Raw genomic sequence first — 14,714 nt, 5'->3', positions numbered from 1 at the left:
TCTGGTTCCAGCACTAACCAGGAGATCAGTGGATATTAGGAAAGGATGTAGAATGGCAGAGGCAGAGTTCAGAATGGTAGAGGCAGAATTTAATGTCCCTCAAAAGAACAGGTATTTATACTTGAAGAGAGAAGAGTGATGATCTCACAGCATTTGTAAGCGCTAAATTTACCTACCTCCTGACGTAGGGTTTATGATCTTTGAGAGAATAACCCTATTTTTGAGAAGAGTACAGGGAAGTACTGTCCTAGGGAAGGAATAGATCTGCCATATCTGTTATCTGAGGAGGTCAAGGAAAGTTTTCATTGAAGATGTTTGAGATGCAGGGCAATTTGTTTCTTGTGGAACAAGTTGAGGGCCATGGAGGAAATGTTTGAATGGGAGTAAGATCACAGGATACATTAGCTAGCTGCAAGGTTTTCACAAGAGTCAGTCTAAAGAATTAATTGATAGGTTGGCACGTGAGGGAGAGATTGGGTAGTTTCCTGCCTGTCTGGAGTCAGCCAGGGCATGGATTGATAGGATTTTAGGTTAATAGACTGGCCAAAGTTATTAGTTTTATTAAGAATAATTTGAAAACACTTCATAACCAATTAGGAGAGAAGTTTTAAAAAATGTCCAAAAAAAAGTTTTATAGTTCCACCATTGAGTAAGTAAATTTGTGGTATCATTACTGGAGATAGGAGACATGGGAGAAGAGAGAACCAGGTTACAACTTAATGTTTGTTATAAGTACTCTTTTTTCAGCTAGAATTAACTGTGGGTAACTATTCTAAACCTTCTAAACCATTTCTATAAAAGCCTCTTCCCAAAGGGGGAAAGATAATGTAAAGGAGGCACAATAACATAAAATCCCAAAGCTTGTTTTATAGCTTTATTAAATCGCTGTGATAAGTAATTACTGGACTGTGGATACACTTAGTATATGAGATCTTTTAAAATTGTATTGACAATCAGTGATAATTGCAATTCAGTGTGAGTTTTGTTTTATACTAAAACTAAGTGATATTTTGTAGATTTTTATAAGGTTTCAAATCATTGCTTAAAGTGTTACTATGTATATATAAGCTTGTTTTTGTAATCTACACATTGATACTTTATAGAAAAAAATGGTGAGTACTTATTCAGAGGAATTGCTGGATATGTATTTGCTTTAGGATTATTAAAAGTTAAACATTTATTTTCTTTCCCTAGTCCAAACCCCTGATACCTCTTCAAAAAGAGACTGATTCAGAGACCCAGAAAATGGTGCTTACTAACTACATGTTCCCTCAGCAGCCAAGGACTGAGGATGGTAGGAGTTTAAAATCTCTTTTCTTTTGGGGCACCTGGGTGGCTCAGTCTAGTGAACGCCTGACTGTTGATTTTGGCTCAGGTCATGATCCCGGGGTTGTGGGGTTGAGCCCCAGGTTGGGCTTTGTGCTGAGGCTGGAGCCTGCTTGGGGGGTCTCGGTGTCTGTCTCTCTCTCTCTCTCTCTCTCTCTCTCTCTCTCTCTCTGTCCCTCCCCCCCTCCCCCTCCCTTTCCCCCGCCCCCCCCAGCCCTCTCCCTCTGCTTCTCTCCCTAGCTCATGTAGTCTCTCTGAAAATGAGAAAATAAGTATGTCAGGGCTATAGGTAGTTGAATTTGGAGGTACATGTAGACCATATGCTTTCTTAAATGATTTCTAGAAATTAAACAGTCAACTTCATTTGTTATAGATCTCTCTATTCTTTGCTAAATGTCAGGAATGCATGTTAAATGTAATTAGGACTGTTGAACCAGGAACTGTTTTGTTCACTTGTTTTGTTGTAGACTAAATACTATCTTTGGGTCTACATACCAGATAAGGATAATATGTAGAATTCTGCATAAAGTGTTGTTTCTAAGTTCTTAGGTTTTGCCTAGAAAGGGGAACATACCCTTTTCTATTGACCATACATGTTTTTTCAACAGTTTTGGTATGAAAGCCTTTTAGACTAAGGAGCAGATTGGTTCCAATACATGTTGTTTTGGGGTGGTGGTAGAGTTCAGAGCTGATGGCCAAGAAAGAATTCTTAAAGACATCTTTGGTGTAAAAAGGTGATTTTATTAAAGCATGGAGACAGGACCCATGGACAGAAAAGCTGCACTGGGGTTGTGAGGAGTGACTGATTATATACCCTCAGGTTGGTGGGGGTTAGGGACAGTGGCAGTCTCTAAGGAATTTTGGAAACAAGGTTTGAGGACCTCTAGGGGCTAGGTGTTAGGAAAACGTCATTTACATTTAGTAAAACCGTAGTCATGAGACCCTTCAAATGTATATCAGGGACCATATGCTTGGAGTATTATTGCCAACGTATACTTGGGGGCTGAAGACAAAGGAGGTTTGCAAAGGAATTTTTAAGTGTTTAAGGAGACTCAAAGGATCTCAGGGGTCAGGATAATGTTAGGCCAGGATTCCCTCTTGCCCCTAGCAAAGTGTCATCATTGAGGCAGCTGAGCTCGTAGATGAAGGTCAGTCTGCCTGTTTCATGGACTTGTCAGTGGGCTGTAGGTATTAAGGGAATTTAATTTTTCATTTGCCTTAGTTTTCCCACATCACCATGGCAAGCACTTAAACCCCTTTCCTTTGTTCTTGAGCACCTAGGAGTGTCTAAGAAATATCACCCATACACCTGGGGATGGGGAGGGGTGCTAGCTTGGGCACCCCTTTGAAAAGCAAACTTGTACAAAGCAAACTTTGCACTCAGTTTGCCTTCTGGTCCCTCATCATGTGTGTAAAGTATATATTATGTTACACTTACTAATATAATTTTTATGGGGCGCCTGGGTGGCTCAGTCAGTTAAATGTCCAACTTTGGCTCAGATCATGATCTCACGGTTCATGGGTTCGAGCCCCGCACCAGGCTCTGTGCTGACAGCTCAGAGCCTGGACTGGGCTTTGGATTCTGTGTCTCCCTTTCACTCTGCTCCTCCCTCACGCTCTGTCTCTCTCTCTCTCAAAAATAAATAAACATTAAAAAAAATTTTTTTAAAGAATATTTTTATATGTATATTTTTCTGACACCAGTGAAAATATTTATGGCTCAAAGTTATTTAGAAATTAACTCTTAATACATAAAAACACTGAAGAAAAAATCTAAATTGATCATTAATTTTAATTTATAAATATACCAGAGGCAAGTTAAATAAATTCTGGAGCTTCAGTTTCCTTACCTTGAAATAATGATAATAGTATCAGTTTTGCAGGGTTTTTGTACAGATGAGAAGCACTGAATGTAAAGTGCTTAGTTAGCACTATGGCAGAATCGCATTGGTTATTATTATTCTTACATTGTTTTGGCAGGTTTAGCAAACAGTTAAGAAATACTTAAATAGATTAAAAAGTAAAATCATTCAATTTCCATTATTAGTGATAAATAATTGGAGAACTCATTTATCTATGTTCATTATTTCTTGTTCTTTGCAGGAAGGAATAAAAGACTTGCTTTGATAAGTTATTTCATGGGAATATTAAATGAGGTTTATTTGGGTAAAGCAAAACTATTTAGCTTTTGAATTGAATTAAAAGTTAAGACTTGTGAGATGTTAGATGTGAATAGTTTACTTCATTGGGAATCTATAATGCTTAGAGAATAGGTTTGTAAGCACAAGCTCTCTTCCATATATTTAAATCAACCCCTAATTTCCATATTTAGCAATATAATTTGGAAACATGTATCCATAATAAAATAATAGTATATTTAATTTTAGGCATTCGATGGTGAAGTATTATTTTATGCAAGTACTCTATATGTACATTAGAAGTTAATGAGTTCAGGGGCACCTGGATGTCTCAGTCAGTTCAAGTGTCTGATTTCAGCTCTGGTCATGATCTCATGGTTCATGGGTTTGAGCCCACATTGGGGTCTGTGGCTGACAGCTCAGAGCTTGGAGCCTGCTTCAGATTCTGTGCCCCCTCTCTCTCTGCCCCTCCCCCGCTCACGCTCTGTCTTTCTCAAAAATAAATAAATGTTTTAAAAAAATTCTCTTTTTTTAAAGAAGTTAAGTTCAAGGACACCTGGCTGGCTTAGTCAGTAGAGCATGCAACTCTTGATCTCAGGGTTGTGAATTTAGGCTCCACATTGGGCATAGAGATTACCAAAAAAAAGTAAAAAAAAAAAGAAAGAAATTAAAAAATTCAAAATAGATATACCAGTAACTCTGGCTTATGCCCGATTTTGCATTGTGGGGAATTATAGTGAATGTTTGGATACATCAGTAGGTGTTTTTTTCTTCGTTTGCCATAGTCACTGGAATTCATGTCTCAATTTCCAATTTTATCTCTGAAGTTGATTTCTGGATATTAGAAATTAGTAAGAGTGAGTATCGCTATAAATAGTATTACTGCCAGCCAGACATAATATATTCTAATAGTTGTTCTTTTATGTGGGAAGATAGAATGTAAATACTTAAAATATTTGTGAGGAAAAGGAAGAATAAATTCTTAGTGTAAGAAGAGACATTAATGTCCTTCCTGTTGATGGGGCAGCAAATTATTTAAGTAAAGGACAATTTAATAAATATAGGCTTCATAGACCATAGGTTTCTGTGATAGCTGCTTGATGCTGCCTGTTTAGTGCAAAAAACAGTCACAGACAATATGTAAACAAATGAGCATAGGTGTGTTCTAATAAGATTTTATTTATGGACAGAAATTTAGATTTCATGTAATTTTCACGTATTATGAAAAATTTTTTTATGTTTTGGGTTTTTTCCCCCCAGTATTTAAAAAATTTAAAACTATTGTTAGGTGTAGACCATACAAAAACAGTAAGTGGGCCAGATTTAATAGCTTTCTGTCCCTGGGGGCACCTGGGTGGCTCAGTTGATTAAGCGACTTCAGCTTAGGTCATGATCTCATGGTCCGTGAGTTCAAGCCCCGCATCGGGCTCTGTGCTGTCAATTCAGAGCCTGGAGCTTGCTTCAGATTCTGTCTCCCTCTCTCTCTGCCCCTCCCCCACTCACTCTCTGTCTCTATCAAAAAATGAATAAACGGTTAAAAAAAAAGCTTAATAGCTTTCTGTCCCTGTCTTAAACGATAGGAACAACACATTGGGAAAATTTGTTTTTATTCTCATTTGCTACTTTTACTTTAGAAAAATAATAAAAACTGGTAATTATTAAAAATCAAATACAGATATTATTCTGAAGGAAGATTCTCAACAAAATTATTTTTTCCTTTGTGAAGAAACCAAGTCTGTAAAGGACATATTTAATCTTTGATATTATTATATTCATGTGGTATTAGTGCTTTCCCTCTTTGCTTTTGTCACTGCCATATAGAGACCTGAGAATGTTTTATTTTGCTTTCATTTTAACGCATACTCAAATAACCATACATGATTCCAACAATGAATAAAACTACTCAACAGCTTATATCTTTTTATTTGAATAATGAACTAAAGTATTAAATACATAATGTGAGGTATTGTTGAAGACCCCCTTCCAGGGAACAACCAGATAAATATCTTTTGTCATAACACTTTTTGTTCCAGTCAGAGTGATTGACACACTGTGGCCCATGGGCCATGTCTGGCCTGCTACCTGTTTTTGTGTGGCCCACAAGGTAAGAATAGTTTTTACAGGTGACTCTTTGCATCAGTTTGATGATAGCCAGCACCAGTTAAGCAAAATGTTACTCCTAACAGCGAGACCTTCAGTCTTCTCATTGGTAGAACTATAATACAATAATGGTACTCAGTTATTAGTACATATATCTTAAATTTGTTAGAAATCTTGTGGAAATTTGATTTCTTTCCTAAGCACCTACCATAGTGTCTTCACATTGGTCTCTGGGCTCACAAAGCTAACCATATTTATTATCTGACCACTTAACAGAAGTTTGGTGACTGCTGCTTAGAACTGTTCTAATCATGGGTGTACTCATGCTTTGATTTCTCTTACTGTCTTCTGTTTTCATGATTCAGATTTACCTGGCCTTCTCTCATTTCTGTCATTTCAATTTATCCTCTTACTGTTTCTTTTTAAAAGAGGTCATAGTTCAGTTAAGAAATTTATTTCTGATACAAAGAGTAGAAGTAGCAAAATAAAATCTTGCCACTTTGAATTTTTGATTTGAGAGATGTGTTTTAGAATGGAAGAGTCTTAAAAGGACAGGTCTGAGATAAACTTAGAATGTTTAAGTCCTCGTAGAGTTTACGTGTTCTTAAAGTATTTCCATATAGCACTGTAACATACTGCACTTACAATACCAAATCAGAAACTACATTGACATGGCCAACTGGGTGGATTTCTTTTCAAATGCAGGAAAAGCTTTTTCCTTTATGACTTTGCCTCAAAGAAATAAACAAGTCAGAAAACACAGTGTTCTTGACTTGGAGTTTTATATACTTTAAGAGGAATAGATGCTTTGTTCACATTTAATTCATTCAATTTTTTTTAATGTTTATTTATTTTTGAGAGAGACAGAGACAGAATGTGAGTGGGTTAGGGGCAGAGAGAGAGGGAGAAACAGAATCCCAGGCAAGCTTCAGGCTCTGAACTGTGAGCACAGAGCCCGATGCGGGACTCGAACTCACGAGCTGTGAGATCATGACCTGAGCTGAAGTCGGACGCTCAACCGACTGAGCCACCCAGGTGCCCCAAATTCATTCAATTTTTATTGAACACCTGTGTTAGATCTAAGCAGTGTGTTAAATCTGAATATTTAAAAAGAAAAATCCATGCTTTCAAGAAGCTCGTGTTCTGGGGCACCTGGCTGGCTCAGTTGGTAGAGCACACAACTCTTGATCTCAGGGTTGTGAGTTCAAGCTTCATAATGGGTGTACAGATTACTTAAAAATAAAATCTTAAAAAAAAAAAAAAAAGAAGCTCATGTTGTAGAGGGGGGATAATGATGGGTGAATTTGAAAGAGAAGGCCTGGTATTTTGGGCCTACTTAGAGGAATCATTGTTGAATGGGAAGTATGCATCCATATAACAGTTTGTAGCTGGGGGAAGCAGGTTGTTGCAGGTGTGGGGGCATTTATCAGTTTGAGGCTTTTGATTGCTTTTCTTTACTCACTGATCTCAAAGAAAAAATTGCCTCTAGAGGTTGAGGGAAGGACCTTTGAGGTAAGTGACTTATAGTGGGAGAAAAGACCAACTAGAAATAAATAGAATTCCTGGGCGGCGCTGAAGATGGAGCAAAGATGAGGGGATACCATGAGTATGTAATGGTTCTAAACAACAAGGTGATGTCACTCTTCTCTGGTAGAAGTCAGCAGTCCAAAACAAAGAAGATGATTGAAGTAACACATTATGGGTTTTGTTGAATAGGTATTACCTAAGGAAAAGGGGCAAGAAATGTGAGAGTGGTTAAAATAATATATCATGAAATCTAAGCTGGATAGAAAAGAAAGTAAAACCTAGAGTGATTTTACAGGGAGAGTAAGAAATGAGAATAAGGAACTCAAAGTTTATGAACAATAATAGGGAAGTGAGTGATTTGAAAGGACAAGTGTGTAGTGGTCAAGGAGGAGGAAGAGTTACAGAAGCCTAGGTCTTGAGTGTGACCATGGTTAGGAATCACATTGGTGAAATGCAGGTGGATATTGGAATGAGGAAATTGAGGAACTATGAAATTGTAGTGTTGAAGTGGGGAGGGGGGTGGTCTTCACACATTGTTATCATTCAGGATATTGGCAGGTTTTAAGTGGAGAGAAAGACTGTAGGCAAACACTAGAATCTTCCGTGATTATGCCAGGGTGATCAGTCTTAGTGGCTAAAATACAGAGTCTAAAATACAGAGAAAGTGATAGTATCACCTGATACCCTGAATCTCAAAAGATGTGAGATTTATACTAAAGGGTAGAAAGTGTAAGTGACCAGAAGTTGGCAAGAATGAAAGGCATGGTGAAAGTTACTTATCTTAAGGTTCTGAAAAAGTTCTAGCGTAAGATTACTTTGGCATGATGTAAAAACAGTTAAGGGATTTCTGGCCTAGGCTGGTGATTAAAATTGCTGCCTGGAAGTAGGTTGTTGCAGACTGCTTGGGTTGGCTTACCTTCCCAAGTCTACAACAGAAATCTATAGATATTCCTAGGAATTTGAATCACATTCCACAAACAAACAAAAACTAACTTTCTGATTCATTAGCTGTTGAGCAATGCCACAAAGTAATTAAAGAAAAAATTCTCGAACCAGGTGATGAAAACAAGGAAAAGCTGAAGACAAAAACTCGATTCCAATTGTTCATATTTGGTTTTGTGGTATTTAGTTTGGATATGAAATTAAAGTATGGTAAGAAGCCCAAAATAAGGACTAAAAATTAACGGTGTTTATGCTACTTTTGCATAAGTGTTCAAACTGACCACATATGGGTATTCCAGGAATTTCATTTTTTTCTGTTCACTAATTTTAGGTGCTTTTAATTCCTTTTGAGTAGGTATAGTCATTTTCTTTTAATTGGCAGAAAACAATTTGTGATTTGATCTTGTATTGCACAAACTTCTGTATGGTGATATATAATAGACAAATGGATTAATTTTTAAGCCTTAGATCTGTCTTAGTTGCCTAATTGAAAAACTGTAACAGCTGTTAAATCTTTACCTTTAATTGTATGTTGCATAGGAGGATATATAGTGTTGAGCTTATATTAGATTTTTAATTTTCCTTGCATTTTGATATAGAAAATATCTTGTAAGCACTTTACTTAAGTAAAGCTATATAAAGTATAATGTTTAATGCAAGGATGTAATTACAAGGCTTCAGGGTAATCTTTTTAACTCAAAATAACTCACTTTGTCTTCACCTTCCTTTCCCCCATACATAATGAACAATATTGGAATTGGGAAGATTATTCTGAATGCAAAAACTTGGATGAAATAATTTATATATTACCATGTGGTATATGTATTGCTGAAGTGAGCACTGTTACCATGCTCTTTTTTGTAGGAAACTGCACACAGTCACCTTTCTACCCCGTTGTAATTGTTAGATTCTTATCAGGAACCCTTCTGGTAACAAGACACATTACCTTTAAGGAAGAAAAGATACATGATGAATATTGTAAAGAAATACTAGAATCACAGCCTACTTCTTAATGTAGCATTTAATGCTGGTGGCGTTGACCAGTCTTAACTTAATGAATGTCATTCCTAAAGAAAGTTATAAACAAGTAGTAGCTTTTCATAATACTGTAAAATATAGTGGATTTTGTTTTTGTTTTTTGTTTGTTTTCCTCTAGTTATGTTCATATCAGATAATGAAAGTTTTAATCCTTCATTGTGGGAGGAACAGAGGAAACAGCGCGCTCAAGTGGCATTTGATTGTGATGAAGACAAAGATGAAAGGGAAGCACCTCCCCGGGTGAGTCCTGAAGAGAAAAACCTGATTGTTTTTCCCTCTTCCCTTTTTTTAATGATTTATTATTTACTTATATTCTAGAGATAAAGAATTCTGTTTTGAACAATTTTTTCTTTATGAGATTGAGAGTGTGGCAGTGACAAGTAGTGAATAATACATTTCCAAGTTACTCATGAATGTAATTATTTTTACCTTATGTAAACTAGCTGAATCCCAGAAAATGACATTAGGCTGACTTTGGAAGTACTTGGTTCTTGGCATATAAGATGTATATAATTATAGGAGGTTTATATGTGTCTGGGTAAATACCAGAAAACAACTGTTTGAAAGCCTAGCGATGGTATTGGCAATACCCACACCATAAATCTTAAAATGGAATATATTTAAGTCTGCTAAAAAAAAAAGTTTCAAAACATTAGTTAAATCTGTAACTATAAATTCTTTTACTATTGATAAAACCATGCTTTTATTGTGTCTAAAATGCTTTCAATGGCCTATCCTCTGTTTTTAAAGCTACCCCAGGAGCCAGATAACCAATGTAATTAAGTTGCATTGTAGATTAAATTTTGAGGTTGATGTTAAAATATTTATCCATATTTCAAATTTAATTTATTTTATTTCCCTAGGAGGGAAATTTAAAGAGATATCCAACACCATACCCAGATGAGCTTAAGAATATGGTCAAAACTGTTCAAACCATTGTACATAGATTAAAAGATGAAGAGACTTATGAAGATTCTGGAAAAGATTTGAAACCACATGAAGATCAGCAAGTTGTAAATAATGATGTGGGTGTGAAGGTTAGAAAACTCATTTTAAATTTTTTTTTTTTTTTAATTTGTTTTTAGAGATAGAACAGGAGCAGGGGAGAGGGGAAGAAGGAGGGAGAAAGAATCTTCAACAGGCTCCACGCTCAGTACGGAGCCTGACATGGGGCTCGATCCCACGACCCCAGGATCATGACCTGACTTGAAACCAAGAGTCTGACCCTCGACCAACTGAGCCACCCAGGCACCCCAGAAAACTCATTTTAAAGAAATTGACTAGGGGCATCTGGGTGGTTCATTCAGTCGAGCGACCGACTCTTGATTTCAGCTCAGGGTCGTCATCTCAGATCATGGGATTGAACCCCACGTCGGGCTCTACACTGACAACACAGAGCCTACTTGGGATTCTCTCCCTCCCTCTCTCTCTCTGCCTCTCCCCTGCTCTCATTCTCTCTCTCCCTCTCTCTTTTTCTCTTTCAAAATAAGTAAGTAAACTGAAAAATTAAAAATAAAAGTATTGACTAAAACTTATTTCAAGCACTTTAAAACTTTAATAATTTATATAATGGTTCTTTTTGTATACACTATAATGTCCTCCCAGATTTAGGCTGTTCCCGGCTATTTGAAGTAAGAGCTGGAATAATTAGCAAACTCTCTAATTGCTATTCTTACCACTTCAGTATGGTTATAGGCTTTCCAGATGGGCAGGATAGCATCAACATAACTTTTAAAAAATCTTGTCTGAATAAAAATAAGATAACGAATATCCTTAAGTTTATTGTTATGGAAATACTGTTTTTCCCCTGAGAACATTGACCCACCCTACCCAATTCTAATTTTAAATGTAATTGCTATGACAGACCATGGTACTTTCCTTGGGATGTTTCAGAAACCTAGACAAATCCTTAAAGTGTGTGTTCCTTTAATGGGCTTTTCTTTCCCACATTATATCACAGAAACAAAAGTTTTCCCACATCACTAGAGTTGCTATGTATTCTACATTCAGCAGAAAACAATCTAACCATCTTGATTTTGACCTTGCTGAGCTAAATGACTCACTCATGAACACCAGCTTTGCAGCCTTTGAGATGAAATGTAGCCTCAGCTAAATTGTAGAGTTTAATGTGGTTCATGAAACTTTGGGGACCCCCTGCTCCCCAAATGCACATTTATCTGTAAGTGCTGCAGATTTCCATGTTTAAAGTTTCCTTGATTTACTCAGAATAGGAAGATGTTAAAATATTTATTTTTTTAATAATCTCTACGCCCACTGTGCATCTCACACCCACAACCCCGAGATCAAGAGTCACACTCTCTTCCTACGTAGCCAGCCAGGAGCTCCTACTTTTAAATTCTAATATGAACTGTAGTAAAAAAATAGATACAAAACTTTAAGGAATATGAATTCTTTATCTTTTCTTTTACTTAGACTTCAGAAAGTACCACTCCAGTGAGAATCAAAGCTGATGAAAGAGAAAAGTATATGATAGGAAACTCTCCACAGAAGACCAGTGAATCTGAAGCTGAGATTAGCCCTGGAAGTCTACCAGTGACTGCAAACACGAAAGCTTCTGAGAACTTGAAGCATATTGTTAATCATGATGATGTTTTTGAGGTATGGCTTTGTGATTATTCTCTGGAACAATTAGTTGTTAACAACTGTAAGAATTTAGTATTTCATTGTTGCTAACTAAAGATAGAAGAAAACTGATACTGAAAACAAAATATGCTAACTCATTTGCCATAAAGAAATCTCATGATGTGTGCTATAGTATCTCTCATTTATTACTTTGAACTTAAAATTTTCTACCTGCATTGCACTCAGATGTTTACTATGTAAATTAGATCGTGGTGGTTCTATTCTAATTCGTTAAAAACATAATAGCAGTTGCTTAACAATGAAACTTAACAATGAAAAGGTTACCATTGGTGTATTTAAATTATTTCACTCGTTAAGCATTTATCATTGTTTAATTGTGAAGCATTTTTTTTCTTGAATGTCTGCGATTTTTAAAATTTCAGTATAGTTAGCATACAGTGTTATATTAGCTAAAGGTGTACAATATCAAAAAAAAATTTTTTTTAAATAAAAGGGACCCGGGGCACCTGTGTGGCTTAGTCAGTTGAGCGTCCGACTCTTAATTTCGACTCAGGTTATGATCTCACACTTCATGTGTTCAAGCCTCACATCGGGCTCTGTGCTGCAGCATAAAGTCTGCTTGGGATTCTCTCTCCCTCTCTCTCTCTAACCCTCCCCTGCTTGCACTCTCTCTCTCAAATGAATATTTTAAAAAGATAAAAGAGGGGCGCCTGGATGGCTTAGTCAGGCGTCAGACTTAGGCTCAAATCATGATCTCACGATTCGTGGGTTCGAGCCCCACATCGGGCTCTGTGCCTGACAGCTTGGAGCCTGGAGCCTGCTTTGGATTCTGTGTCTCCCTCTCTCTCTGTTCCTCCCCTGCTCTCACTCTGTCTCTCTCTCTCTCTCTCTCTCTCTCAAAAATAAATAAAGATTAAAAAAAATTTTTTTAAGATGAAAGAGACTAATATAAAAAAATAAAGTGTACAATATGGTGATTCAACACTTCCATACACTATCTGGTGCTCATTATAACAAGTGCTCTCCTTAATCCCTATCACCTATTTCACCCATCCCTCCTTTGACCTCCCTTCTGGTAACCATCAGTTTGTTCTCTGTAGTTGAGAGTCTGATTCTCAATTTCTTTTTTTTCCTTTGTTCTGTTTCTTAAATTCCATTTATGAGTGAAGTCATATGATATTTGTCTTTCTCTGACTTATTTCACTTAAAATTAATACTCTCTAGGTCCATCCATGTTGTTGCAAATAGCAAGATCTCTTTCTTTTTTCTGTCTAATATTCTGTTGTGTGTATATCTACTTCTTTATCCATTCATCTATCTACAGACACTTGGGCTACTTCCATATTTTGGCTTTTATAAATAATGCCAAAAACATAGGGGTGTATATATCTTTTCAAATTAGTGTTCTCATAGTCTTTGGGTAAATACCCAGTAGTGAAATTACGGGATCATATAGTAATTCTATTTTTAATTTTGGGGGGAACTTCCATATTGTTCTCCACAATGACCGTATCAGTTTGCATTCCCAACAGCAGTGCAAGAGGGTTCCTTTTTCTCCCCATCCTCACCAATACTTGTTTCTTGCTTTTGATTTTAGCCATTCTGACAGGTGTGGTGATACTCCATTGTGGTTTTGATTTGCATTTCCCTGATGAAGAGTGATATTGAGCATCTTTTCATTTGTCTGTTGGCCATCTGTATGACCTCTTTGGAGAAATGTCTTTTAATGTTGTCTGCCTATTTTTTTTAATGTTTTTTTTTTTTTTAATGTTTATCTTTGGGAGAGAGAGAGACAGAGTACGAGTAGGGGATGAACAGAGAGAAAGGGAGACACAGAATCCTAAGCAGGTTCCAGGCTCTCAGTTGTCAGCACAGAGCCCGATGCAGGGCTTGAACTCATGAACCACAAGATCATAACCTGAGCCAAAGTCACACGCTTAACTGACTGAGCCACCCAGGCGCCCCTCTGCCCATTTTTTAATCGGATTATTTGGGGGTTTTTTGGTGTTGAGTTGTGTACATTTTTATATATTTTGGATACTAACCGTTTATCAGATGTTCATTTGCAAATATCTTCTTTCATTCAGTAGGTTGTCTTTTAGTTTTATTATTTGCTTTGCAGAAGCTTTTTATTTTGATGTAGTCCTAATGGTTTATTTTTGCTTTTGTTTCTCTTGCCTCCAGAGACATTATCTAGATAAATGTTGCTATGGCCAATCTCAGAGAAATTACTGCCTTTGTTCTCTCCTAGGATTTCTCACATTTAGGTCCTTAATCCATTTTGAGTTTTTTTCTGTGTATGGTTTAAGGAAGTGATCCAGTGTCATTGTTTTGCATGTTGAAGTCTACTTTTCCCAACACCATTTGTTCAAGAGACATTCTTTTTCCCATTGGATATTCTTTCTTGCTTTGTTGAGGATTAATTGACTATATGACTGGGTTTATTGCTGGGTTCTTTTCTCTTCCGTTGATCTATGTTTCTGTTTTTGTGCCAATATCATACTGTTTTGATTACTGCAGCTTTGTGGTATATCTTGAATTCTGGGATTATTCTACTTCCAGTTTTGTTCTTCTTTATTTTATTTTGTTTGTTTTGTTTTAAGTAGGTCCCATGCCCAGCGTGGGGCTTGAATTCCCAACCCTGAGATCAGGAGTCACATGCTCTATCACCTGAGTCAGCCAGGTGCCCCCATTCTTCTTTTTTAAGATTGCTTTGGCTACTTTGGGGTCTTTGAGGGTTCCATACAAATTTTAGGATTATTTGTTCTAGTTCTTTATAAACTGCTATTAGTATTTTGATATTGATTACATTAAATCTACAGACTGCTTTGGGTACCATGGACATTTTAACAATATTTGTCCTTCCAATCCATGAGCATGGAATATCTTTCCATTTGTTTGTGTCATCTTCAGTTTCTTTCATCAGTGTTTTGCAGTTTTTAGAGTTAACCTCCTTGGTTAAGTTTATTCTTAGGTATTTTATTATTTTTGGAGCAATTGTAAATGGGATTATTTTCTTAATTTCTCTTTCTACTTCAT

At 36.6% G+C, this 14,714-nt stretch overlaps 1 protein-coding gene across 7 annotated transcripts in view; it reads left to right on the top strand.

Moving 5' to 3' along the window:
- The window catches only part of ERBIN (erbb2 interacting protein), a 127,843-nt gene that overhangs the window by 88,738 nt on the left and 24,391 nt on the right, over positions 1–14,714 (top strand). For all 7 annotated transcript variants that reach the window (XM_060635659.3, XM_060635655.3, XM_060635667.3 and 4 more), the window contains 4 exons: positions 1,195–1,294; positions 9,190–9,311; positions 9,935–10,108; positions 11,505–11,690. In XM_060635659.3, the coding sequence (XP_060491642.2) occupies positions 1,195–1,294; positions 9,190–9,311; positions 9,935–10,108; positions 11,505–11,690 (582 nt within the window). The remainder of the gene's footprint in view (positions 1–1,194; positions 1,295–9,189; positions 9,312–9,934; positions 10,109–11,504; positions 11,691–14,714) is intronic.

This window comes from Panthera onca, chromosome A1 (assembly GCF_046562875.1).
Source record: "Panthera onca isolate mPanOnc1 chromosome A1, mPanOnc1 haplotype 2, whole genome shotgun sequence".
Taxonomy (NCBI): Eukaryota; Metazoa; Chordata; class Mammalia; order Carnivora; family Felidae; genus Panthera; species Panthera onca.
Note: the sequence above shows the minus strand (reverse complement) of the source record. Positions and strands in the feature narration are given on the sequence as shown.